Genomic DNA, 23,313 nt, shown 5'->3' with positions numbered 1-23,313 from the left:
AAATTGCAATCTTATATAGAAATACAATGTAAATCAAACTCAATTAAATTGCAATCTTATATAGAAATACAATGTAAATCAAACTCAATTAAATTGCAATCTTATATAGAAATACAATGTAAATCAAACTCAATTAAATTGCAATCTTATATAGAAATACAATGTAAATCAAACTCAATTAAATTGCAATCTTATATAGAAATACAATGTAAATCAAACTCAATTAAATTGCAATCTTATATAGAAATACAATGTAAATCAAACTCAATTAAATTGCAATCTTATATAGAAATACAATGTAAATCAAACTCAATTAAATTGCAATCTTATATAGAAATACAATGTAAATCAAACTCAATTAAATTGCAATCTTATATAGAAATACAATGTAAATCAAACTCAATTAAATTGCAATCTTATATAGAAATACAATGTAAATCAAACTCAATTAAATTGCAATCTTATATAGAAATACAATGTAAATCAAACTCAATTAAATTGCAATCTTATATAGAAATACAATGTAAATCAAACTCAATTAAATTGCAATCTTATATAGAAATACAATGTAAATCAAACTCAATTAAATTGCAATCTTATATAGAAATACAATGTAAATCAAACTCAATTAAATTGCAATCTTATATAGAAATACAATGTAAATCAAACTCAATTAAATTGCAATCTTATATAGAAATACAATGTAAATCAAACTCAATTAAATTGCAATCTTATATAGAAATACAATGTAAATCAAACTCAATTAAATTGCAATCTTATATAGAAATACAATGTAAATCAAACTCAATTAAATTGCAATCGTCCCTAGAAATGTTCAGCCTATATCAAGGTGATGATTCATATGTGTATGCTGTAGCACAGTCCCTCTATCAGTGATATATGGACTGTGGCTGGAGGGCTGCGGCAAACATTGCTAGATACAATGAGGTCATGTATTGAGGTTATTGTTTGCAATGCGCATGCGCAATGAGGAGCCGGAAGTCTCAGATAAATACTAAATACGGGACTAAATACTACCTCCTCCTGACCTGAACCATGGCAACCCAGGCTTATAAACACCTAATTAATGACCCTGAAACATGTGTTGATGATATGTTAGATGGGGTCCTTGCAATGCACCCTAATTTGAAGCGGCTAAAAGGTACGTTATTTCTGTTCGATATGCGCTAAAGGTAACCTTTTGTTGGCACGGCTGGTGATCTGGGGACCCTTGCTCGACCAACAATAACCCCACTTCCACATCGTATTTCAGAGTGCATGCTACGATTGACAGTGAAGGGTTGTGTTAATGTAAAGGTTACCTAGCGTGTACCACAACGCTTACCCCGAACAACCCCCATATGTGGTTATGCTGAGTTTGAGGTGTACGCCCGGGATGACCACCGTGACTGGGTATACGACGTTGTCAGAGTGAACGTTAATTGCATTCGGTCGTCGGCTTACCACTCAAACATCCCCATTTTCAAAACTGCCCAACTTTACTTTCCTATTCACTCAAACAATCTATACAAGACGACAAATGCAAACACCTTTTATATTCTAGACTTGCAGCTCAGCCGATGTCATTTGCGAGATGCTGAATTGTTCGAGTTACAGACAACTCGATGTTTTCATAACTTGAACAATCCAGCATCTCTCATTTTTTAACTGTTTGTAGCAACTACAAATTATAACTCTGGCGTATTAGTGACTGTGCGTGCATGTATGCAATTGATGTAGGGGCCAATGTTTTGCTGTGGGCGCCCTCTGTTGGTGTATACAAAGTTAACGAGCAGTTGTCGCTGGAGGGCGCAAGTTATACGAGTTGTAACAATTCAACTGATGAAAGTCTAACGTTGTTGTACCTACCATTACTTTTGAGCTTATATTTTCCTTGAAATTTCTCAAAATGAAGTTGTGACATTTTGGGTACACGCTTAGCTGTGAGTTCATGTCCATTTGTAGTGTTGTTTCTGCGAAAGTTTCGTCGCTGTTTTGTGCACAAAGTGTTGGGAAACCTCAAATTTCAAAGAAACAAGCAGTTACTGACGAACATGGGCACAAGTTTGGTCATGGAACCACAGATTGTTAACTCCCCGTTTTGTACGACACGAAAAATATGCACCGATGTACCTTGATGCCTTGAAATGCAGACATTCAATAATGCAAAGAACAAATACGATTTTCATGCTACAGAACTGTGAGTGTAGGCAAGACTCTCAATTTGCACAGATCTCTACGTTGAAGTATTAATTGTAAACCATTATACAGAACTAGTTACATAAGAATCACGGTATGCTTGTAAGCCAACATTAAGATTTTTGATGCCTGTGTCTGCCATAATTGGTGTGCTGACCAAACGTGATAGATTACTGATTATAGAGTACGTCTGTTTTTTTGTGATTCATTCAAGAATACCGATGGTCGATCATGTTGAGTTTATTTTCATGATTTTTTTTTCAAAATAGGTACAAAGACAAACGGTTTACATATACAAATTGTTATACATATTTTTCGTTTTATTGACATTTGACCGACATTTCATTCAATTTGGTAATTGTATTGGTTGGTTAATCATTTAATATAATGCAAAACTGGTGGCAATTTAGCTTTGTTCATGTATCCTATCTCTTTCTCAGACGCACTTTTCCAATTTTTTTTAGAATGTGCTACAAAGTCATGACATGATGTTCTGCATATTCTTTTCAATTGTTTTGGGTTTCGATGAAATTTAACCGGCTGCGAAAATTTTTCGTCCAATAAAACTCAATCGCAAAATGTGAACAGGCATGCTTTGGCCGATTGTATGGACATTACACTTGATAGTTTAGCACATTTGCTTGTTTTGTGATTGGATTGAAAATGGCCAAGTGACGGCCACGTTGGTTTATTTGTCACGTGTCCTTAAACATGTTTCGTCTTGCCTTGACAGATGTTTTTGAAAGTTGTCAAATAAAAACGAGGGATATATCTTTGATAGTGACTTGTTATCATAAAGATCTCCATCATCTTGTCGAAATATATTTCGTTGGGGATAAAATGACCGACAGTTTAGAAAAAATGTTTGCATTTCAAATAATAAATTTTACGCAAATACTGCGTCGTTCCACGATGTGGCTTTAGGTCGCCAACGTTTCGTACGTAGTTTCACTTTAAATTTTGGAGTGTCTAGATGCCGTGCACTTACAACTTGAATCTTTCTACAGTTACACTTCTGCAAACAAAAAATAGGCAAAATTTTACACATCGAAAATTATTCTCGCATTGTGTTGTATGATGGGTAACTGAACGTCATCGATCTGACCTTTGCTCTCGTACTGCATGCATAGGCTATCGCGTAATATTGCGAGAAGACATCGAAGAATACAAAGCGTCCGGTAAAGTGACTTTGCTATGCGGTGGTGGGTCTGGACATGAACCCTTTGCAGCTGGTAAGTAGGTTTCGTGGAATATTATACATATTATATTGTACCGTGATCAGAGCTCTGGTGGTACGGGGAGGCATTGGTAGGTTCTTACCAGCTTTTTCGGGATATTTTTTCTGAGGACTATATTTTGAGAAATCTTCATTGACACCTCTTTATGTTTGCAATCATCAGGCTTGAGTTCATTCTCGTCCGCTAATGAATAAACATCAACCAGCGATCGCTTTAAAGCATTTAGAATGGGAGTACAGATCACAGATTTGTTTTTGTAGATATATTTACATCATTATATATTGAAAATGTTCAATTTAGTGCGTCATATTTCTGTATCACTTTCTGTAAAGTCGAACGAACTCCTTATTGGTACACATACCGTTTGATTGGTTCCAGCACTTTTCACGGACTTTGGCGGTTGGAATAACAGAGTTTGCCTCTTGATGTAACAGCTGAAAACAGCGCGATTCAAGTTGCAGTATGATTGTCACACCACGTTACTTTGCCAGCTGGTACAATTGACATATTCATCATGCAGTTTGTATTTTTGTACACAGGGTTTCTAGATTGAATAATAATAGCGGAATATTTTTACTGTATATAACTAAAGTTAAAATTAACCATTCATTCTGTATACACGTAAACTATTGCCTATCATATACAATTCGCATAACTTTTTGTTGCATGTTAATTCGAGAGAACGAGACATGTCAGTCGACTAGCAACGTTTCAATAGAAAACTATCCGATCCTGTCTTAAACATAAACGGGTGTTTTGCGTAACGCGCGTAATAGTATGCGTTCGTACATGCGCACACGCAATGAATTAATAGTACGTACCACCAATACGAAAATGCAACAAACAATACAAAACTACTAAAACAGAAACTCGAAACTATCGCCCTTTCAGTCACACTGGACATTTGAGTTTGAAAATTGAAAAAAAAATATATCTATGAAAAATATATGATTATATTGTAACTGTATCGCAGTTCAATTCAGAACTGTTTAGGATCATAGTCACAGGAAATATTGTTAATTAATCTTGAGCAAAAAAAAAAAACTAAAATATTCAGTTTATCATGTTTGTTCTTATTTTTAGTAAAATAATACATTTTTCACATTTTCATTACATGTGAATACGCACAAAGGACTGTGGGTATTTTATAACGAGAAAAAGTATTATAAACATGTTCCCATGTGAAATGTACAGTTACATTTGAAATGTGTCCCAGCTGTGTGATGTATAACATATAAACACTATGTAAAATCAGAAGAAAAAAAACAATTGTATTCCCGTGTTTACAATCTTTCTGACCATGTTTCAACATTTTAGGCTACGTTGGGAAAAACATGCTATCTGCTGCCGTTGCCGGCGCTGTATTTGCATCTCCGCCACCCAATGTGGTGCTGGCCGCTCTGAGGGCACTTGCTTGCCCAGGTAAGCGAAGTTTTGTTCGAGTATATTGTTTGTCAGCACTGTTCAAACTGAGTTATAGCGCCACCATGTTCATGAGTTTAACTGTTACTTCGTTTTAGATGGCGACCTTGAGTTAGTCATCAATACGATATCAATGACTGCAATACTGTAAAACATTTTGAAATAACTACTTAAAGAATTTCGATCTCTGACTGAGTTAAAATGTAGCTTATGTCACAAGATTCTTATTATGAGAATACACTTTTTGAATATATCTTGAATTAGTGGAGATATAACGAGGTGGCTACACGAGCCAATGTAATATGTTGTATATACGTGAACACAAAATCTTACTCTATGTTTCCTATGTTCTATGTTCCTATGTTCCATCTTCAGCCGGTACACTGCTGATATTGATAAACTACACGGGTGATAGGCTGAACTTCGGAATTGGTGTTGAACGAGCAAGAGCCGAAGGCTGCAAAATCGATGTGGTGACTGTCGCCGAAGATTGCGCCCTCACTAGTACAGACAAAACAGCAGGGCGACGTGGGCTGAGTGGAGCTGTATTTATACATAAGGTACATATATAGAGAAGTAATTTCCATCAGGCGATTGTGATAAATTAGAAACACTGGAGATGAAAGCATAGTCAGTGATCTCTCAAAGTTGACACGAAATTGTTTAATGGATCACAGCCTGATGTTGTTTGATTCACAGTCCCTCTGTATACTGTAAACTATTCACTAATTTTTAATTTTACTATTTTCACTGATAAGTAAAATCCGCTAATTTAAATCTACATGAATATGCCACTTTAAAACCTGGTAAAAAGTCTCAAAAGTAGTGAAATTAAACACCAGTAAAAAATAAATGGTTCTACAGTAGTATATTGTGTGAATATGGCAGGCCTTGCCTTTTGAAATTGCCAAGAGTCAAACAATGCCTCTACTTGGCACAGAAAGGTGAATAATTAAGGGAGCTATCTCTTCAAAAATGTATGGATTAGGAGACGGATAAATGACTCGTCTGGGTCTTGATTCGTGCGCCGGAATGATAGGCGACGGTGAAGTGATCACATCATGAAATAAAACACTTGCTCCATTTACATAGATTGCAGGTACATTAGCAGAAGAAGGAAAATCGTTGGAAGAGATCGTAAAAATAACATTAGAAGCAACACAAAACATGGGTAAGCTCGATTTTGCTCATCACGAAACTTTTTTAAAACCTGACTACCGCAAGGTTTAGTACTAACTAGTATAGTTTGTTTTTTTAGAAATATAGATGGCGTATTCTCAACTACTTATACAATGTACTTTATTTCTCCGAAATATTGTAATAATATAAGGAGCATTGCAATTACAAAGAGGGATTGTGATCGATATACAGTTCTATAAATTAGGAGGTTACACAATTCGCTTAAGTTTTCAAAGTATCCTCGATTTAACTGCGCGTGGCCCGATTCGATATATCATGGGGTAGTTGTGTCGCGTATTCTTCAACAACTGAGAATATATATATATATATATATATATATATATATATATTGCATGACACACCACAATATTAGAAAGACCTAATATTGACGCATTTTCGTGATTTTTTTAAGGAACCATAGGCGTCGGCTTATCTCCATGCTGTGTTCCTGGATCTGGATCCACATTCACTCTGGGAGACGACGAGATGGAGCTAGGACTAGGTGAGTGCCTTGTCATTTTGACCGGGATTTGCAGTACGGGTTGTGGTTGTGGTTGTTGTGTGTGTATGACGTGCAGACAACCGTTTGTAAGTGGCCTATTGAAATTGTTGTCACTATATGAGAGCGTCACGGTGCTTTGGCAGAGACGGGGGGCGGAGGGCAAGGTTTTATATGTAGCAATCTGAGTTACCATCGAAGAAAGTTTGTAATGTGATTAAGTCAGGTCGTTACTCTGAATGACTTCGAATCGATTAACATTGATAAACGAATGAATGCATTTTTGGGGGTGATTGAAATCGGCTCAATGTTGTTATATTGTGGATGAAACGGAACTGTACATATATAAATATCCATAATTAATAGTGGCAGTGCTTACTTAAAAGGCTTATGTAGATAATGTTGTGAGCATATTGAAAATAAATTTTATTTTATATTATATCTAAATTGAAACATTAGGATAACGCATGCGCACAAAAGTTTACCAGTATTTCAACGAATGAACGCCACTGTTATCCGCCAAAGCACGGGTTTTAATATGATGCGAAATCATGTCCTAATTAATTTAATTTAATTTTAATTTAATTTAATATTAATTAATATGTGAGCTATAAGAACAAAGTTTTCAGTTCATAGTCCAATGTATTTAAATAATAATGGACGACCAAATTTTGTGCTACATATGAGAAAGAAACTAGTTTTTTGTCCACCAAATACTGAATGTATTTGGAATCATTTACATTGCGAGTGGGTGAGTGACTGATGTGTGGTCGGGTGCAGAGTAAAACTGTAGTGAACGCCCCAGTGAACGGCATACGGGTACGCCATCTCAGTGCCCGGCCACGACCTCGCTAGTGTGTGTGTGTGTATGCATAGTTTCCTCCAGATTGCCGCTGCGGATCGACTGTTTCATGAGGGTATACGTTATTGACAACTCTTCTGCATAAAAGTTATTTTCTAATGTTACTGGAAGCCGGTGATTTGACGAAATGCGTAGCGAGCGAACATCGAACAAGAAAACAGGAAAAAGAGTGACCTAATGGACTGTATAAATCATAAAACAAAAACCCGTTGTTCAGTTCCTCATTCGTGGCGCTATCTTCGATCCGAGTCTCTATTTTGGGCGAATATTTTTCTCATTTGGGTAAAAATGCTATTTTTGACTTCTTCTTGAAAACTGCTACCACAATAACGCGCGCCGTACTAGATGGAACGCAGCGGCCGAACGTGATTTTGCGAACCGAACAGATGACGATTGTCGAATTTCTGTTGTTATTAACAATATATGCCGATTTCAGTATTAAATATTTGTTACCTCACAATTTCTCTTCTCTTTAAACCCTATCCCTTATTCGTTGTCGAAAACATCAACTTATCCATGGTACGGGGCCCTTGATGACTTACATGATTGCGAATGATCTGCAGCAATGGCGTAATGATAATGCTATAATATATTTACCAATATGCACTGTCAAACAACAAAACTAAAAATTACATTTTCTCGTTCATATTGCCACTCACAAAATTATGGACTTTCTTTTGTGTTCGAACATCACTATAATCGGAATTGTATCCTCTTATCATTTTGCTATTCAGGAATTTTCATGGAATCAAAAAACCGCTGCGAGCTTAAATTTCATTCAGATAGAATCCTGCGTGAACGCACAGTGATTGGAGTACAGTAGCATATAGGGAAATTTCTGAACACCTGGAAATTCAAGTTCATAATGTCACAGAATATTGTGTACAACAAAGATTCGAACCGAAGTCGGCCCAGCTGTTCCATTTGAGCCAAAGTGTGTGATACTGCGTTATATAATTCGGATCAAGATCTAGCTCAGATGTGGTTTTGAACAGAATTACTTAAACTATCCGCATCACCTAACGCAGTTTATTTATTGCCCCTCAAAATCGTTTTCATTACAACATACTGTGAAACCGTAATCAACTTTATCAACTTTAATGACATACATTACGTTTGGCCCAATCTAATAAGATCTCTTTGTGGGATTGTTTTTATATTATTTATTTTATTTATTATGCATTGTTTATTTTTTTCATAATTTGTATTTAGCATTTCGCCTTTCGTGGAGATTTTGCGATCAGAGGGCAACACATAAAATAATAATGAGAAGAAAGAAATGACGAAATTGCAACTGTACGAAAATCTTATTTTAATCTGGTTGGGGTTTGATCTAACCTGAGGATGAAACAATATAATTAATCTAGTCATGGACTGGTGAAAGCACCCAGATTATTTTAGAAATATCGGAGTTTATAATTATATTTATCTCAAAAATACGTAAATTGTCAAAATTATAATGGTCAACCCATATCGTGACCGGAAACTAAAACAGAATTGTCTTAACATCCTTGGAACAGAGTGATAGCCTGAGGCTAATGGGTTTATTTCAAACATGGCGTATGATTAGTAACAGTTAGCCTGTGCGATTCCGGGTCGAGACGGCTTTTAGAAATTACAGTTAGAACAGAAAGTGGTTTGAAACTCCGTTAAACTGCAGTGACCCGATTTGGCGGATTCGGTTCAGTTCTAGTGAGTACATCACCATTAGACACCCTATTATGAGAGATGTGCCGTCAGAATGTTCGGTTGGCGGGGCGTAGAAGTATTGCTTTGAAACATGAGTTACGACCAATAAAGTGGTATATATGAAAATGGAGCAACACAGGTTGCGCTGTGATTTAATTTAAACTGATAAATACAGACTGGCCCCGGGAACAATTTCATCTTTATTAAAATTTAACTGGATGGTATAACGGCAGCTAAGAACAAACTTCCGTTGATGGGGACATTGGTATTTTGTTCTAATCAATCATTGAACAAATACTAGTAGACAATTTGAAGACTTGACACGACACTTGTAAGATGAATTCTATCCTTACATTTAATCTAACCATAGACCTTAGAATAGAATAGACGTATTTTCGTATACATATTTGTAAAGTATGGCGAATAAAAACATAATTATCTCGGAAATCAAATGCATTTTTCCACCGTTGGGAGAAAATAGCTGAATGGTAAATGCAATTTCTTTATATCTGTGTATTTGCTATTATAACTGTAGATTCCATACATAACCAAACAGTGCACAGTTACTAATATACCATAATTATTCACTTACGTACAGGAATCCACGGAGAAGTTGGCGTCACCAGAATGAAGGTGAGAAAACGAACCAAGGTGGTATAACAACAGAGTACCAATTTATTACTGTCCGTTTAGACGTAGTCCGAAAATGGGGACTTATGGATTGACCTATGTGCGCGCGTGTGTGGGTGCGTGCGTCCTTTCGTCCGTATCCAGCTGTATCTAACACGTGCATGAGCAGTTCAAATTCAAACTTCACACATACATCAGACATTATATCAGATAAACGCACGTGCTTCTTTGTCGCCATCAAATCCAACGTTGGCTAACTCGGGCGGTTACCTTGTTTAAACGATTGCGGTTCTCCACTGAGCCATTCCATAAATAGTGCAGTGATGCGATATCTCGTGCAAACGGGGACTATTTTATTTACAATGACTTGTTAAATTTGTCTTGAATGTGAATGTGTTTGAATAATAGTCATGAAATCACTAGACCCACCGGTTTGTGACGTTATACTAGTACCTATATGAGACTGATGGCCAGAATTCCTTTCTTTACTGTGTGACTTTATTTTGTGTTGTTGCTCACTAAATCACAATAAATACTACGATCACCAAAAATGCTTTTTGCAAAAAACAAATGAAAATAACGATTTATGAGACATTTATCGTTGGTTGCTTTAACATGAACTTCTATGAAAATAGATCCAAAAGAACCACTTTGCCTGTTTTCAGCAAGTGTTTGTTTTCAACAAACGAATTCTTACTGGGTAAAAAGTTTATGACAGTCAATAAATCAAACGTAGCACTTTTGAATCAACAGAATGATTTATACTTTGTTGGATTTTACTTGATCAGTGAGCATTAGAGAGTCTTAAAAAAGTGTTTGTCTTGGAGCTATCTGCGTGGAATGAAGTTATTTGGCAACTTGAAGTATATCGATCGTGGTAGTTGCATTGTTTAAATTTTTACGATAACAAGTTCGTGAACGCCTGTGAAGTGGCAACCTGGTATAGAGCATTGTGTCTCTGACCACAGTCTCTCTAGATGGGGGGGGGGGGCAATCGATGTTCATGGATGTCATGGTAGGCACAAATTCGAAACAGATCAATAAGTATTTTTATCCGACGCAGACAATATTTATTGTTATGCTATATCGTGTGTGTCCCTCAAATTCAAGAGGGTGCTCGTGGTCATGATGGTGTTTTTTCTTGACGCATCGCTGTGAAAACATTACCGTCCAAAGGAGCTTGCTCGCATTTTCCGCGAATCATATTTGAATAAGAGCAGCAACCTTATGCTACCATTGAATCTACGGTACCTGTTCCTTTCGTCACGCTGTTTTTTTTATTTCAAAAAGTCAGTTGTAACCGAATCTCTAACACACAATTTCGTGTATAATTGAACATTATGAGTTATGTGTGTAGCATAGAAATCCATCCCACACAACCCTCTGGGGTTGACTTTATGGGTGTATTGCTTGCGAATAATTATTCCAGATCATTTTCCCCTTTTCCTTGATAGCTTACACCTGCAGTGAATGTAGCTGCGACTATGATAAATCACATGACCAACCCAAGAACGAGCAGCCATATTAAAATTGCCGCGGGTAAGTCGATCCACTGTAAGCCACGTGTCATTTAATCGATCAGCGAGCTGAAATTAAATATCATTTTCTTTCTATGTGTATCCTTGGTTTTTTCTGGTGTTGAACGCTAGATCAGTGTAGCAGGTGCACTGTCTGCTCACAGATACTGAGAATAGGAGAGGAGATGGCATTGCTTAATTCTTTTGTAATAACCCAGATATCATGCAGCTCATTTAAGTCTCTGCTATCGTGATGAAAACGTAACTAAGAAGAACAGATTATTAAACAACTTTAATAAAGCTGATCTACAATAAAATACTTTGTCAATGATAACTTAATAATTACTCAGTCTCCTGCTATGTTATAATGGGACATTTAAGGGATGTTCCGGAAACGCTTGGCCATGTGCGTCTGCTGCAGACATAGTATGTCATTTAGTTTATATCTGAAAATAATAAAATAAGTATTCATTTCCCGCGTTTCATCAGGTGACAAGGTGGCGATCATTTTAAACAACCTTGGCGGCACTTCGACTTTGGAGTTTTGCGTCATGGCTAAAGAAGTTATTGCCTTTTTAGGTAAGTTATTTCGCATAGGATGCTTACCAGGTGAAAATATTGCAGTATTACTGAAGGTGAACTTTGAACTACGTCCACGCAATATTCTTTATGTTTTATACGCATTATTTATTTAATTAATAATGTATAAGTATACCTGCATTTATTGATAATTATGACATGTCAGAATATGCCCTCTGACCAATGATAGCGTGTGTATTTGTGGGAGGGGGTGTCTATGTACGTTCAAGGGGATGCGTAGTGTTTTATCCTGCTGAACTCTTCGTCCAGTTCGTTTAATGGTGAGGGCCTCGCCTGTTGACGTGTACAGTGCATCCACGTATGTTAGAGATACGAATTGTAGTAGCTTGTGATGCTTAGCGGTTTATTTGATTGTGCGTAACCCCAGTGAACGTTGGTTTATCCGATCCCTACATAGCAAGCGGCTCCATGGTTTATTTTACGAACACACGTGAGAAACACGAAGAGTTGAAAGCCCGTCGAATTGAAAGCTCTTCCTCACAGCGTTGTTAAACTGTTCCGCTAACTAAGTATTTCTATGGCAACAATTAAATCATATAGCCCAGATCAAACAGCAAGTAGTTCGGAAAATACGATTGATCGTTGGCTGGCTGGTTGAAGTACTAAACGTACCTCGTTGTTCGCACACTACAGTCGAAAGTTAAAGATTATTATATAAATGCGTTGTTCACGGATATTTCCTGACGTGATGGAGGGGTATTTCTACACGAAAATCATTAACTACGTGAAAATTGGGTCATCAATTCCCACATAATTGACGCTCGGCGTTTTTTTTTGTGATCGCGTTTTAAATAAAACTTCAATACATTCTGAACCGCATCAAATGATAGCCAGACAATTTGTGTCGCTAGTGAAATCTAAACACTATGCTATTTTTTTTTATTAAACCCACGTACACATACACATAAAAAACGCTAGAGTTTACGAGCGGGTCACGTGACTCCGATAGAGATGGTCGTGCCAAGCGAGCGATTTTCGTAATTCCCGCCGTTTCGTTCGAAAACCGTAGACTAAAACTTACGTGTACTAGTATCTTATTGATTGATGGTGTCATTTTGTTCGATGTCTTTACAAGCTCCGCGTCGCTCCATGATACTGGTGATATAGGCGGAATAAAGGCGACAGACGTAGTCGTCCATGTTATTTGCACCCACGTCTGACGTAATAGTATATTCAATTTCCTTAACTCGCATCGAATGCTAGATATACGCGCCTACTTCATGCACGGAGTTTCGCGGACACGCCACCGATTAAATACGTATATATTTTCACTTTAGTGCCGGCGCGTGGCCAGTGTTATCTCTTGGTTTTCGCCGCGGGGTCGTAATGCTATAGGAAAACTGACAACCAGAATCGTGTCTGTTTTGCATTATCGTCGGAGGTCATGCCTGTATTTAAATTTAAATGCTTACTCTACCAGACTACGTGCTGAGGAATAATGTTAACTTAGATAACGTACTCCTCTGTGTGTTTCGTGATGTATGGCCGGGAGTTGTTCAGTCTTCCGTTCATAAATTTCTTTTTTTTGACAGTGAGTAATCCTGAGTGCCACCTAACCTACCTTTGAGCTACCTCTACCTTTATATCTTTGAGAAAAAATTAATTTAAAATTAACGACATGTTTTTTTCATATCAAATTTAATTAAATAACCAATTCGTAGTTTTTTTTGATTGGGAAAAGTTGTTCCCATGACAATATCTCCATGGATACGTTACGAGTCACGGTTACTGGGATGTGCATTTCCCCTATAAAATAACCAACTTTAAACAAGAGAACTCTTTCAAAAGCAACAACCATTATTATTTGTTTGGTCAACAACAAAAAGACGCTACAATTTTAGTATATTGATGTACTTATACTAGTTACTGCGTCGAAGAAATCTCAAGTTGTATTTTTAACTGTTGCTATGGAAATTTAAAGCCATCTGTTGAAGTGGCGCATCATTCGTTATATTATACCGATCGGTTATTAAATAATTCATTGTAGAATGTGTGTCAGATTAATTCCACATTCAATTCAAGTTCACGTACTGGTTATTGTTATGATACCTGGTCAAACACAATACTTCGTTGGCACTAACTGACCACACGCACCGACACGCGAACGCACACAAGCAAGCAATGTGCACGAAGTGGAAACTAACTGAGAAGGTCGAATACTGTTATTGTGCTTTGGTTTTTCTTCGTAATATTTATAGAATATACCGGGAACAAGTTGTTTTATCAATTTATTTTGTACTCTATGATAATGAACCATTGACGACGACCTTGCGTTTACACAACGTGTACCACGTGCACCTGAGGCGATTTTCTTTCGATATGGAGATAATATTGCTAGACAAAAGTCTAATAAGCTTCACCGGGATTCTTCCCACAGAAAGAGCTGTATGGAAAAAATATAAGACACCAGAAAATGTTGTAAATCTATTCCAAATTCCCGTGTTGGTTTTAACAAACATAATGACGATTTGTTATCGACTTTAAAGACCGGTTCTGCAGACCAAATATAATGTATCACTCCTAACAACTGACGTGTTCTAGTCGAATGCTTTCCTTGTCTGTCTGTATATACTACCACCAGTCAATGTTGTTCTTTTTTCCCGTCACGTAGAAAACAAAGGCGTTACCTTGGAGAGAGTGTATGGCGGCCATTTTATGACGTCACTTGACATGGCAGGTGTGGCGCTCTCAATTTTACACTTGGATGGGACTCGTAGACGTTGCTTGGGTAAGCTCATAGCAGTGTATGTTACAGTATTCACCCAAGCTTTCCGTGTGTATTCATTGCTAAGACGTGTAGTCATATAGCGGCAGATACGATGATAGTGTTTGCATGTTTATTAGAGATTAGATATACACGTACTACGAAAACTGCCGTCCCCTGGTCTGAAAAAATATATATTGTGCTTCTATGATTGTTTGCATCGTCGACGCCAGCAAAGTGTTGTCTATTCTGTACTATTTGTCTCTGCAAGGCCCACGAAAACTATACAATGTAATTGATGCGGGTTCGCGTCTTTTTTATTTAAATTTGTATAAAAATGTTTATTTTAATTTTTCGTGAACATTCATTTTTTTTTGTGTGTGAAATCTTATAATACACTCATACATTTTTTCTCTGATCATGTTGTCGATAGTTTTGTCTTGGGCTAAGCCATGCGTTTCCTAAATTAGGGAGGGCATTGTTTTTATTTATTTATTTACAACGCGATATACGTTAATTTTCTTGTAATATAGCGAGTGAACTCCATTTTAACTAACGTTATTGAAAATGTATTACTTGTTTAAATGTTGTTCCATTAATCATAGTTGTATTCTTTGTTTGTGGTTATTTACAAGAACCTTGGGAATAAGTAAACTGGCATGTGACGTCAGCATATACATATCTAAAAGTGAATGGCCACACCATGTATCTAACAAATTATATTTTGATGATTTCTACTGATCTGATTTCTGCTGATCTACTGATCTGATTTCTACTGATGATGTCTACTGATCTGATTTCCACTGATGATTTCTACTGATCTGATTTCAGATGCTGAAACTACCGCATTCGGCTGGCCGAAGACCGTAAGCTCCGAGTCGTTGCTACCGGGAATGAAGCGTAGTAATCGAGACTACGCCGAAATTACGCCGAAAGAACAAGATACACGTGTGGCGCAACCTGCTGGGGCCGATATAAGTGAAGGTATAGAGTATAGCTTGTCTCACAGGGATTGTTTTATACTACCGCCACTGCCTTACTTTATCTCAGCTGTGGTTCTGGCAACTGAACGATCATGGTGGATTGTGTCTTGATATTCTGGCGAGTTTCCCTCGTAGCATCATGTAAGCGTGCACAAAAGTTGGGAGAATTTAACTATTTAGTTAAAGAAAAAAAGACATCCGCAAGACCAGAGAAATAACTGTCATGATCTAACCGTACGAGAGGGAGAGACGGGAGGTGGTCGTTTCCAGTTTAATCCTGTTGTGCCATATTTTTCATCATACTAGGAGTCGGGAATTGATGGTTGCCTCTTTAAGTACTTTGGCACTAAATAATTTTCAGTTACGCGGCGTATAGACAGAATGTCTCGGAAATGGTGATTGTGTCAGCAGCCGTGCATTTCCCACACAATTGTACGTTCATTCATTACTGGGGTTGAGGGCGCAGTTCCCCCGGTGAAATAGAGTCCTTTTTTTAATTATCATTCACGGACACATTGACTGTGTGCATAATTCAGATCGACTGTTTCACTTTTTACCTTACAAAACACTTTTGGGTGCCGCCATCAATGTATTTTTCTTTCTTTCTACATTTGATGGCATGTACATGATATGATGCATGCATAGTGAATCGTGCATATAGCTGCTGGATGGTCTAGATTTCTGTATGTAACCAAATACAGATTTCACAGCAGTAGTTGTTTTCCTCCAGTATTTAGTGGACATGTCATTCTAGTTATACACGATAGGTATATACATTAGTGTAATGTAAAGTTTTAATCGAAATCTCACATATCAGTTCTCCTTCGCTGTTGTATTATTGTAGCATGCAGATGCTAGTAGACTAAACAGCGCAGTCGTCGTCCTAACACACTGATTTAATGTACTTCAAGTTTACTTATGCGTAATTCAGAGGCCGGTTGCATGCATATATTACTGTCTCATTATATTCCATAGTTTTGAAAAGCCTCCATTTTATGGCACGTGGTGAAATATTGTGTTCACTTGGGTGATATTGGAGAAGTCATTATAGAGAGTTCAAAAAACGTTGACTTGGGAGATGCTATGACGGAGTTCTGTCTCGTATTGAGTCGATGTTAACGTCTGCGAGCACGTGACAAACTTAACAAGGAGTTATTTTTTACAACTACTGTGTGGCTCCGTTTAAACTATTTTCCGGCTATGGTTTTATTTATTGCCCTTATATCATAGTATTATTTAGTCTGGCATTACATACATTTAAAAGCATATGTTTATCCCCTGGATTGAAGGTAATCCACCTTGCCAGTGGCGTATAATCTCTTGTCTTGTTCTGTTTTTTTGCCATGAAATCTTTAATGTGGATGCGGTAAACACGTGTGACCACCGGATATTCGGAAATTGTGCTTAATGAAACTCAATATTCTGTATTCTGATTATTTTTCATTTCGAATAGGCCGCCGGAATATGGCTTAATGGCATAGGAAATCACAAAGTCATTGCTTTCATGGAAACCAGTTTGGGTGCCTCAAATTGTGTTTACTCATTGTTATTATTGTATTATAACCTTTCTCTCAGCAAAGAATACCAAGCATTTACGGTGCTTTTAATGTCCATCTTTGATCATGATATATATATATATATATATATATATATATATATATATATACAGGATTGATAGGTGTTGTTTCAAAATGTCTACCTTTCTCCTTTCCCATAGAAATGAAAACATCGGTGGTCAAAGCGGTTCGATCAGCTTGCGAAGCTATTATTGCATCCGAGAGCGTCCTCAACGACCTCGACAGGGAGGGAGGCGACAACGATTGTGGGACCACGATGAAAGGGATTGCTATTGGTGAGTGGCCGTGGCTGTTGGTGTAGTCTTATTTTAGCTATGAAACGCCAATCAAAAATGTAAATACTATAACTCATTCAAAGTTAGAATTGTTGTCTCAACCCTAATGTGGTTGTAACTTTCATCAACATAAGTCTGCAACATTAATCGGTTCACCAACTCAACTAAATCATAAAAAAAAACACGGACGAGACCAGAATAATGAATGAAAATAACGTTGACGAATCGATGAGAGACAGAAATTATCTCAGTCATATATTTGAAATGTTGCACCCACCAGACCTGTTCACAATGTGTTTTAAACGCTTCGTGTACAGGACGCGGCGCGACGACCACAAACACAAACAGGAAGCCTTAGTCTGTATTGGGAATCAGGAAGTAGTCTTGATCAGGAATCCATAATCAGGAAGTAATCTTTTTCAAAAAATTCATTCAGTGAGTAGACTTTAGCAGGGGTTCTAAATATGTAAGATGTACATCTTTTTTCCATAAAGACTTTTATTCACATCACCAAGATTTACTGTAGTAAAAAAACAATAAGTCTGGGTTCGAAGCGGTCACAGCTCGACATGCAACAGACTATTAAGTTAGCTCGATCACGGTGTCTGTCATTAACTTTTGCGCTAAGTTAGATTATGAATATTCATAAGTTGAACATTATGTACATCTTACGCACATGATCTACATGCCACAATTTCAAAATAAAAATCATAAAAAATGACCACGAATTCTATAATTCCAACCCATATACGTGTGCTGTATGCACGCATTGTCGGGCTGGTATATCATGTTTCATTTGAAAACAGGAATATTGTTGACTGGACTCGTTAAACGCTTCTAAAATTACGATCTATAGATAGTTTGGGGCATTGTATTTTTTTCTGATGTTCGTGATTTATAATAACAAGAGTCCCCGCAGCGTCATATCAGATTCGGTTTCACTTCACACTTGTTCGCGTTCAGACGTTTCTCGTCATCCACTATAAAATCCCATGCGAGCCATGTTGCCACGCAGTAATGGACAATATTTTTTTTTTAAATTTCAAAAAAATAAAACATACGAACAGTTGTAACCGTAGAATGAAAAAACCTACAGTGTGGCAAGTGCGTCATAGACTTCAGTCACGCGCAGAACGTTCACAAGCAGACTTGCTAAAACGCGCTGATAGGAAATTTTTTTAGGTGAAAATAACCATAATTTATTTACATGAAAGAATCACGAAGAATTTGTTAAAATGATTCCTATAAATTCAGGGAAACATTGGACATGGATGACCAGTTATCGTCTGATAATAGGGCTGCACGTGTTACTGATCAACCAATTAGTACGCGGCGTCACATAATGGTCAGCGCACGGTACTATAATCAAAAATAGAATAATCTCGCTGTTCCGTTGTCCAGTTTTAAATTAAGAAATGTCGATATTCGAAATCAACTAACCCTTCTGTCACTAAATTGTTTCAGTACGGTGTTCTCAACTTATAGTCTAATTCGTAATCTAATGCGAAGAGACTGAACACTTTAAATTACCCAGAGTTCTCTATAAATTTTACCATTGGTCATTGATTTCGCCAAAATTTGTTACTTGCTCGCAATTTTGGACACTATTAAATTTGTAATGAGTTTTTCCAAATTATGTATTTTATTGTGTGATCAGAATGTCGAATTTACCTCAAAGTCTCGTGAAAGGCAGTTATCCAAGAATGATAAGTATGGTTCTAAACCAAGTTCGGTTTACTGTTGACAACAAAAGCACTACCACTCAAGCAAAACATTAAACATCAGTTTAGAGAAAAGAAGAACAAAAATTACAGATAGCTGTGTACTTTATCAGCCAGTACAAAACACGTGGAATTGTGGGTTATCACAGTCACTGTGAATTGTGTAACTTCTAAACGCATATCCGTGCGTAAATGCCGTACACTCGAGATCTCGATGAGTGCTACATTGGGCACCACAAACAAGGGTGCTTTGTATTGTCTCTGGCAGCGTTACTTAATGTAACAGTTCGTAGGACGTTACTATTAATTAGTAAGTAGTTTATTTAAGTAAGTCCATTGTATAGCATATGTAGCAGCAGATGTTTCCGTTTACTATTTTACGTTTACTATATGGAACACGAATATAGTTTTCGACATTCTAATACATACCCGCAAACAGGTGTCAACGCTATGGCTATCCCTTTTCTTCTCCGGGTTAGTATGTGCATAGATGTAGTAGTCTCCAACAGTTCTCATATGCAACATGAACGTAAATACAGATGTGTTTATTTTCCTCAAATAAGGTTTCTATTGTGTTCACCTGAAGTTACTGGAACCACAGCTTAGCTGTGTTTGATCTGTTTATATTTCTTTCAAATTGTATTTTGAGCATATGGCCTCATATATGGGGCACACTCTAATATTGAGATGTCACTGAAACGGCAACGTGAAACATGCCAGTGTAGTTGTCATGACTACTTCCCTGACAGCAGATCTTGGCAACAAAGGAAATGACAAACACAACCGAAAGATGCTAACAATTATTTTAGTTGATGACGAATAATAGTCAAATCATGGTTTTTTTCTTCTTTACTAACTCCTTTTCGTAATATGCCGTCCTTTCTTTCCAGGAATACTATCTTTGTGTGATTCTTTCTCACAAATGACTCCGTACGCCATGTTTGTCGCTATGGCAACTTCAATTCAAAATACAAGTGGTGGTGCATCTGGGGCAGTAAGTTGAACTTACTTATTGTTATGGTGGTTAATAACAAATGAATTCATCATACGAGGTCCGTCCGTCTAGGCCTGGGCCTACTACATTCAATGTGTACACGCACATCACATCGTACATAATTATGTACATGCATTTATTCCATTATCTAATTCAAGACGGCCGAATGACGGTCATTTTAGTACTAACAATTAATCAATTCAAGCATTTCTCTCATTCCGAATCCGGATCACTGGCTTATTTTTTACGCTGTTAATTTGGCACCATTCTATGCCCACTACTAGTAATAAATATATGTCACGTATCTCGTACATACAAGCTCGTCGCCTTTACCAATAACGCGTACTTTACAAGTTGTAAGTAAATTAATACAAATAAACAGTTCCTGTAACCGTAGATTCATTAGTAAATTATCGGTAATATGAATTCCTGTGATCGAAAAGGTTGGACTGGTGTCGGATCAGCCTTGATAACATTTATTAAAAGTGATAAAAAGAAACACAGTACTTGTCTTTGTATTATCGTGTCTTGCAACAAGACGGTGTGCCAGTATTTCCGCCTAGACCATTTCCACTGTGCCATATTTGCCGCTCACCATCCCCGACTACCAATGCTTCGTTAACAGATAAGGTGGTAATTTAACTAAACTACTTCATATTTTAAGTGATGTTTTTGGTTCTTTCATTTCATTTCATTACTTCTAACTATCTGCCCCACACCAGCTCTATGGTTTGCTGTGTACAGCTGCCGCAACGCCTTTGCAGAGGTCAACAGACATCGATGCTTGGGTTGACGCCCTTGGTTCTGTCATTACAGCTTTATCTAAGTGAGTAGTCTTGTGACCAGCCTATGATTATTGGGATTATTGGGAGTCTTGGGAGTCTTGCAGACCACATTAATCCGTTTTGTTTAATTTACGCTCATTTGCACGTGTATTATCCTGATATATTGAATATATGCGCGACCTTTATATACGTGTAAAATACACATTTTGAAAATTCGAACCTGTTGCAAAATGACTGTGGTGCATTAAATATATTCAGATACCAGATTTGCATGATAATCCCATTGTTCTTTGCGTGATTTGCATTGAATTGTAACTTCGAGAGCCTTTTTGGTCTCTGGTTGTATTTTCACCAAACTAAACATAATAACAAAGTAACCAAACAAACAAAACAAAAACAATTAATTGCTGTGTGTGCGCTATGTAATTGTCATTAAATGGTTGACATTGTGTTTGCCTCGTAGATATGGTGGCGCTGAACCCGGGGACAGAACCATGGTATGCCCACATTAGGTGTTCTTGTACCATTAGTTTGAAGAGAATGATTTAAATATAGTCAATCGGGTCAATATCAGGTCAAAATATAGCGACGTGGTCAACAGTCTTTTAATACTTCCTTCAGAGATTAATGAAACGGTTATACAAAACACTCGGATATCATTGACCCGTTCTCACGTACGACTGCGAATACAATCTAAAAAATGTGTGAATGATGTTAAGTAACGGTAATTTGAATTCTCAGTTCTCATATATAGGAATGATATGTATTTATTCGTAGCTGGACCCGTTGTATGCAGCATATAAAGTTCTTGTTTCGGAACTTAAGGAAGGGGGCGTAACGTCACTGGATGCGTTTGGAAAAGCCGTGCGGGTAGGTTAATAATGTATAGTCTCCCCCATAATCCACTACAAACACACGTGACGAGAGACGTATTTGTGTGATCTGAGAAAGGGAATATCGTCGATCGAATATTTATAATAAGGCGAATAACGCCGAAGATGCCCCTACAAATGTTAGGGGGCTGCAAGCCTCATGGGCCAAGTGTGTAATTTCGTCTTAGAAAAATAGTAACCTAAGTCTTCGTCTTTTCTTGTCTATAGGCGGCCGAAGAATCTGCCGAAGCTACTGCAAAAATGGAAGCCAAAGCAGGACGTGCTAGTTATGTGAGTCAAGACAAATTAACCAAGCCTGACCCAGGGGCCACAGCAGTTGCCATTTGGATGACAGCTATTTATGATATATTAATTCAGTGAAGAGAAGACAGCTTGTGCTGTGTTACGTATATGCTTTCATAAAGACAGATAGTTACACAATGGCACATAAAACACTAATTACGTCATATTGACAAGATCTAGTAATTACTATGAATAGATATTTTTCTGATGAGCGGGGGATCTGAAAAGAGCACACTGTGCATCAAAGAATCCCTAATTTTTAGTACCACAACAGTTAATTGTAAACAAAGCAAATTGTCGCCCGACACCCTGCCTTGTAACAACACCGTGGGACGATCACGGCATCGTTGTACACATACGGAGATTGCCCCCGCATATGTTTTGAGTAATTGAGTCATGAATGCGGCTTGCGTCGGGCATTCTAGAGGTAATTTGAATTAAATAAAATGCCAGGATTTTGGATGACTCTGAGAGCGTTTTCTTGAATGTTACTTCAAACAAACCACAAAGACTATAGAGAGACTGTCAGGCTCGTTAGGTGCCATTTTGATTTTGATTGACGTTGCGCAATCTGTGTTTGCTGTCAAAGATAAGATTCTAATTATCTGTATATTTGTTAACGGAGTTTCGTTTCAATGCCTTTCCGGATTTCAATCTTCCAAGTCCCTCTATAAAGGGAATGTGTTAATGCTATGATTTTACACCATGTAAACTTGATTCCAAAAAAAGTAATTAAAATTGCGAAATTGAAGCGTGCACTCCTTGTTGATCACGTATTTCTTCAGAATTATATATACTTTATTTAAGTTTCGATTCAGACCATTCATCATCGAAACAGCAACCCGTTGTATGGAACTACAAACTTCCACTTTCCAACGGCAACAATCATGAAATTCAAATAAATAAGAAAAACAAAAGGCTAATCATCCTTATCCTCTCTGCTCAATCTCATCATTGGTTAAATTCTATCACCGCAAATTCTGGTCAATAAAAATAATTATGGATTTGTCTTTCGTAGATTATTCGATGTACAGACGTATTATAACCGTGTGCAGGTTTTTGGTCTACATTTCTATCGGGGTGGGGCGCATCATAGTGACATGTCATAATTAACCTGATTATTCTTACAATGTCGCCATTATCTTTACGTTGGTTTCAAATATATAGCTCAACTTTAGGTTAAGACATTGTGACTGTTAATTTCTGTAAAAATAACCCCATGCATAAAGAGAAAGTTTAGGAAGGTTTCGCGCAGTAAAATTTG

The 23,313-nt window shown here is 37.2% G+C and overlaps 1 protein-coding gene across 1 annotated transcript; it reads left to right on the top strand.

Annotated features, from left to right (window-relative positions):
- The first annotated feature begins 984 nt into the window (after positions 1 to 984).
- Positions 985 to 22,520, top strand: LOC100371401 (triokinase/FMN cyclase-like). The gene is made up of 17 exons (XM_078007904.1): positions 985 to 1,162; positions 3,330 to 3,431; positions 4,755 to 4,859; positions 5,235 to 5,419; positions 5,952 to 6,030; positions 6,451 to 6,540; positions 9,687 to 9,721; positions 11,173 to 11,257; positions 11,725 to 11,814; positions 14,447 to 14,563; positions 15,371 to 15,523; positions 17,240 to 17,374; positions 19,986 to 20,089; positions 20,812 to 20,915; positions 21,338 to 21,371; positions 21,652 to 21,744; positions 21,975 to 22,520. The coding sequence occupies exons 1-17, from the start codon at positions 1,057 to 1,059 to the stop codon at positions 22,125 to 22,127; spliced, it is 1,770 nt and encodes a 589-aa protein (XP_077864030.1). The 5' UTR covers positions 985 to 1,056; the 3' UTR covers positions 22,128 to 22,520.
- The last annotated feature ends 793 nt before the right edge of the window (positions 22,521 to 23,313 follow it).

This window comes from Saccoglossus kowalevskii, chromosome 7 (assembly GCF_978046115.1).
Source record: "Saccoglossus kowalevskii chromosome 7, keSacKowa6.1, whole genome shotgun sequence".
NCBI lineage: Eukaryota > Metazoa > Hemichordata > Enteropneusta > Harrimaniidae > Saccoglossus > Saccoglossus kowalevskii.
This window is presented reverse-complemented; position numbering and strand designations above follow the sequence as displayed.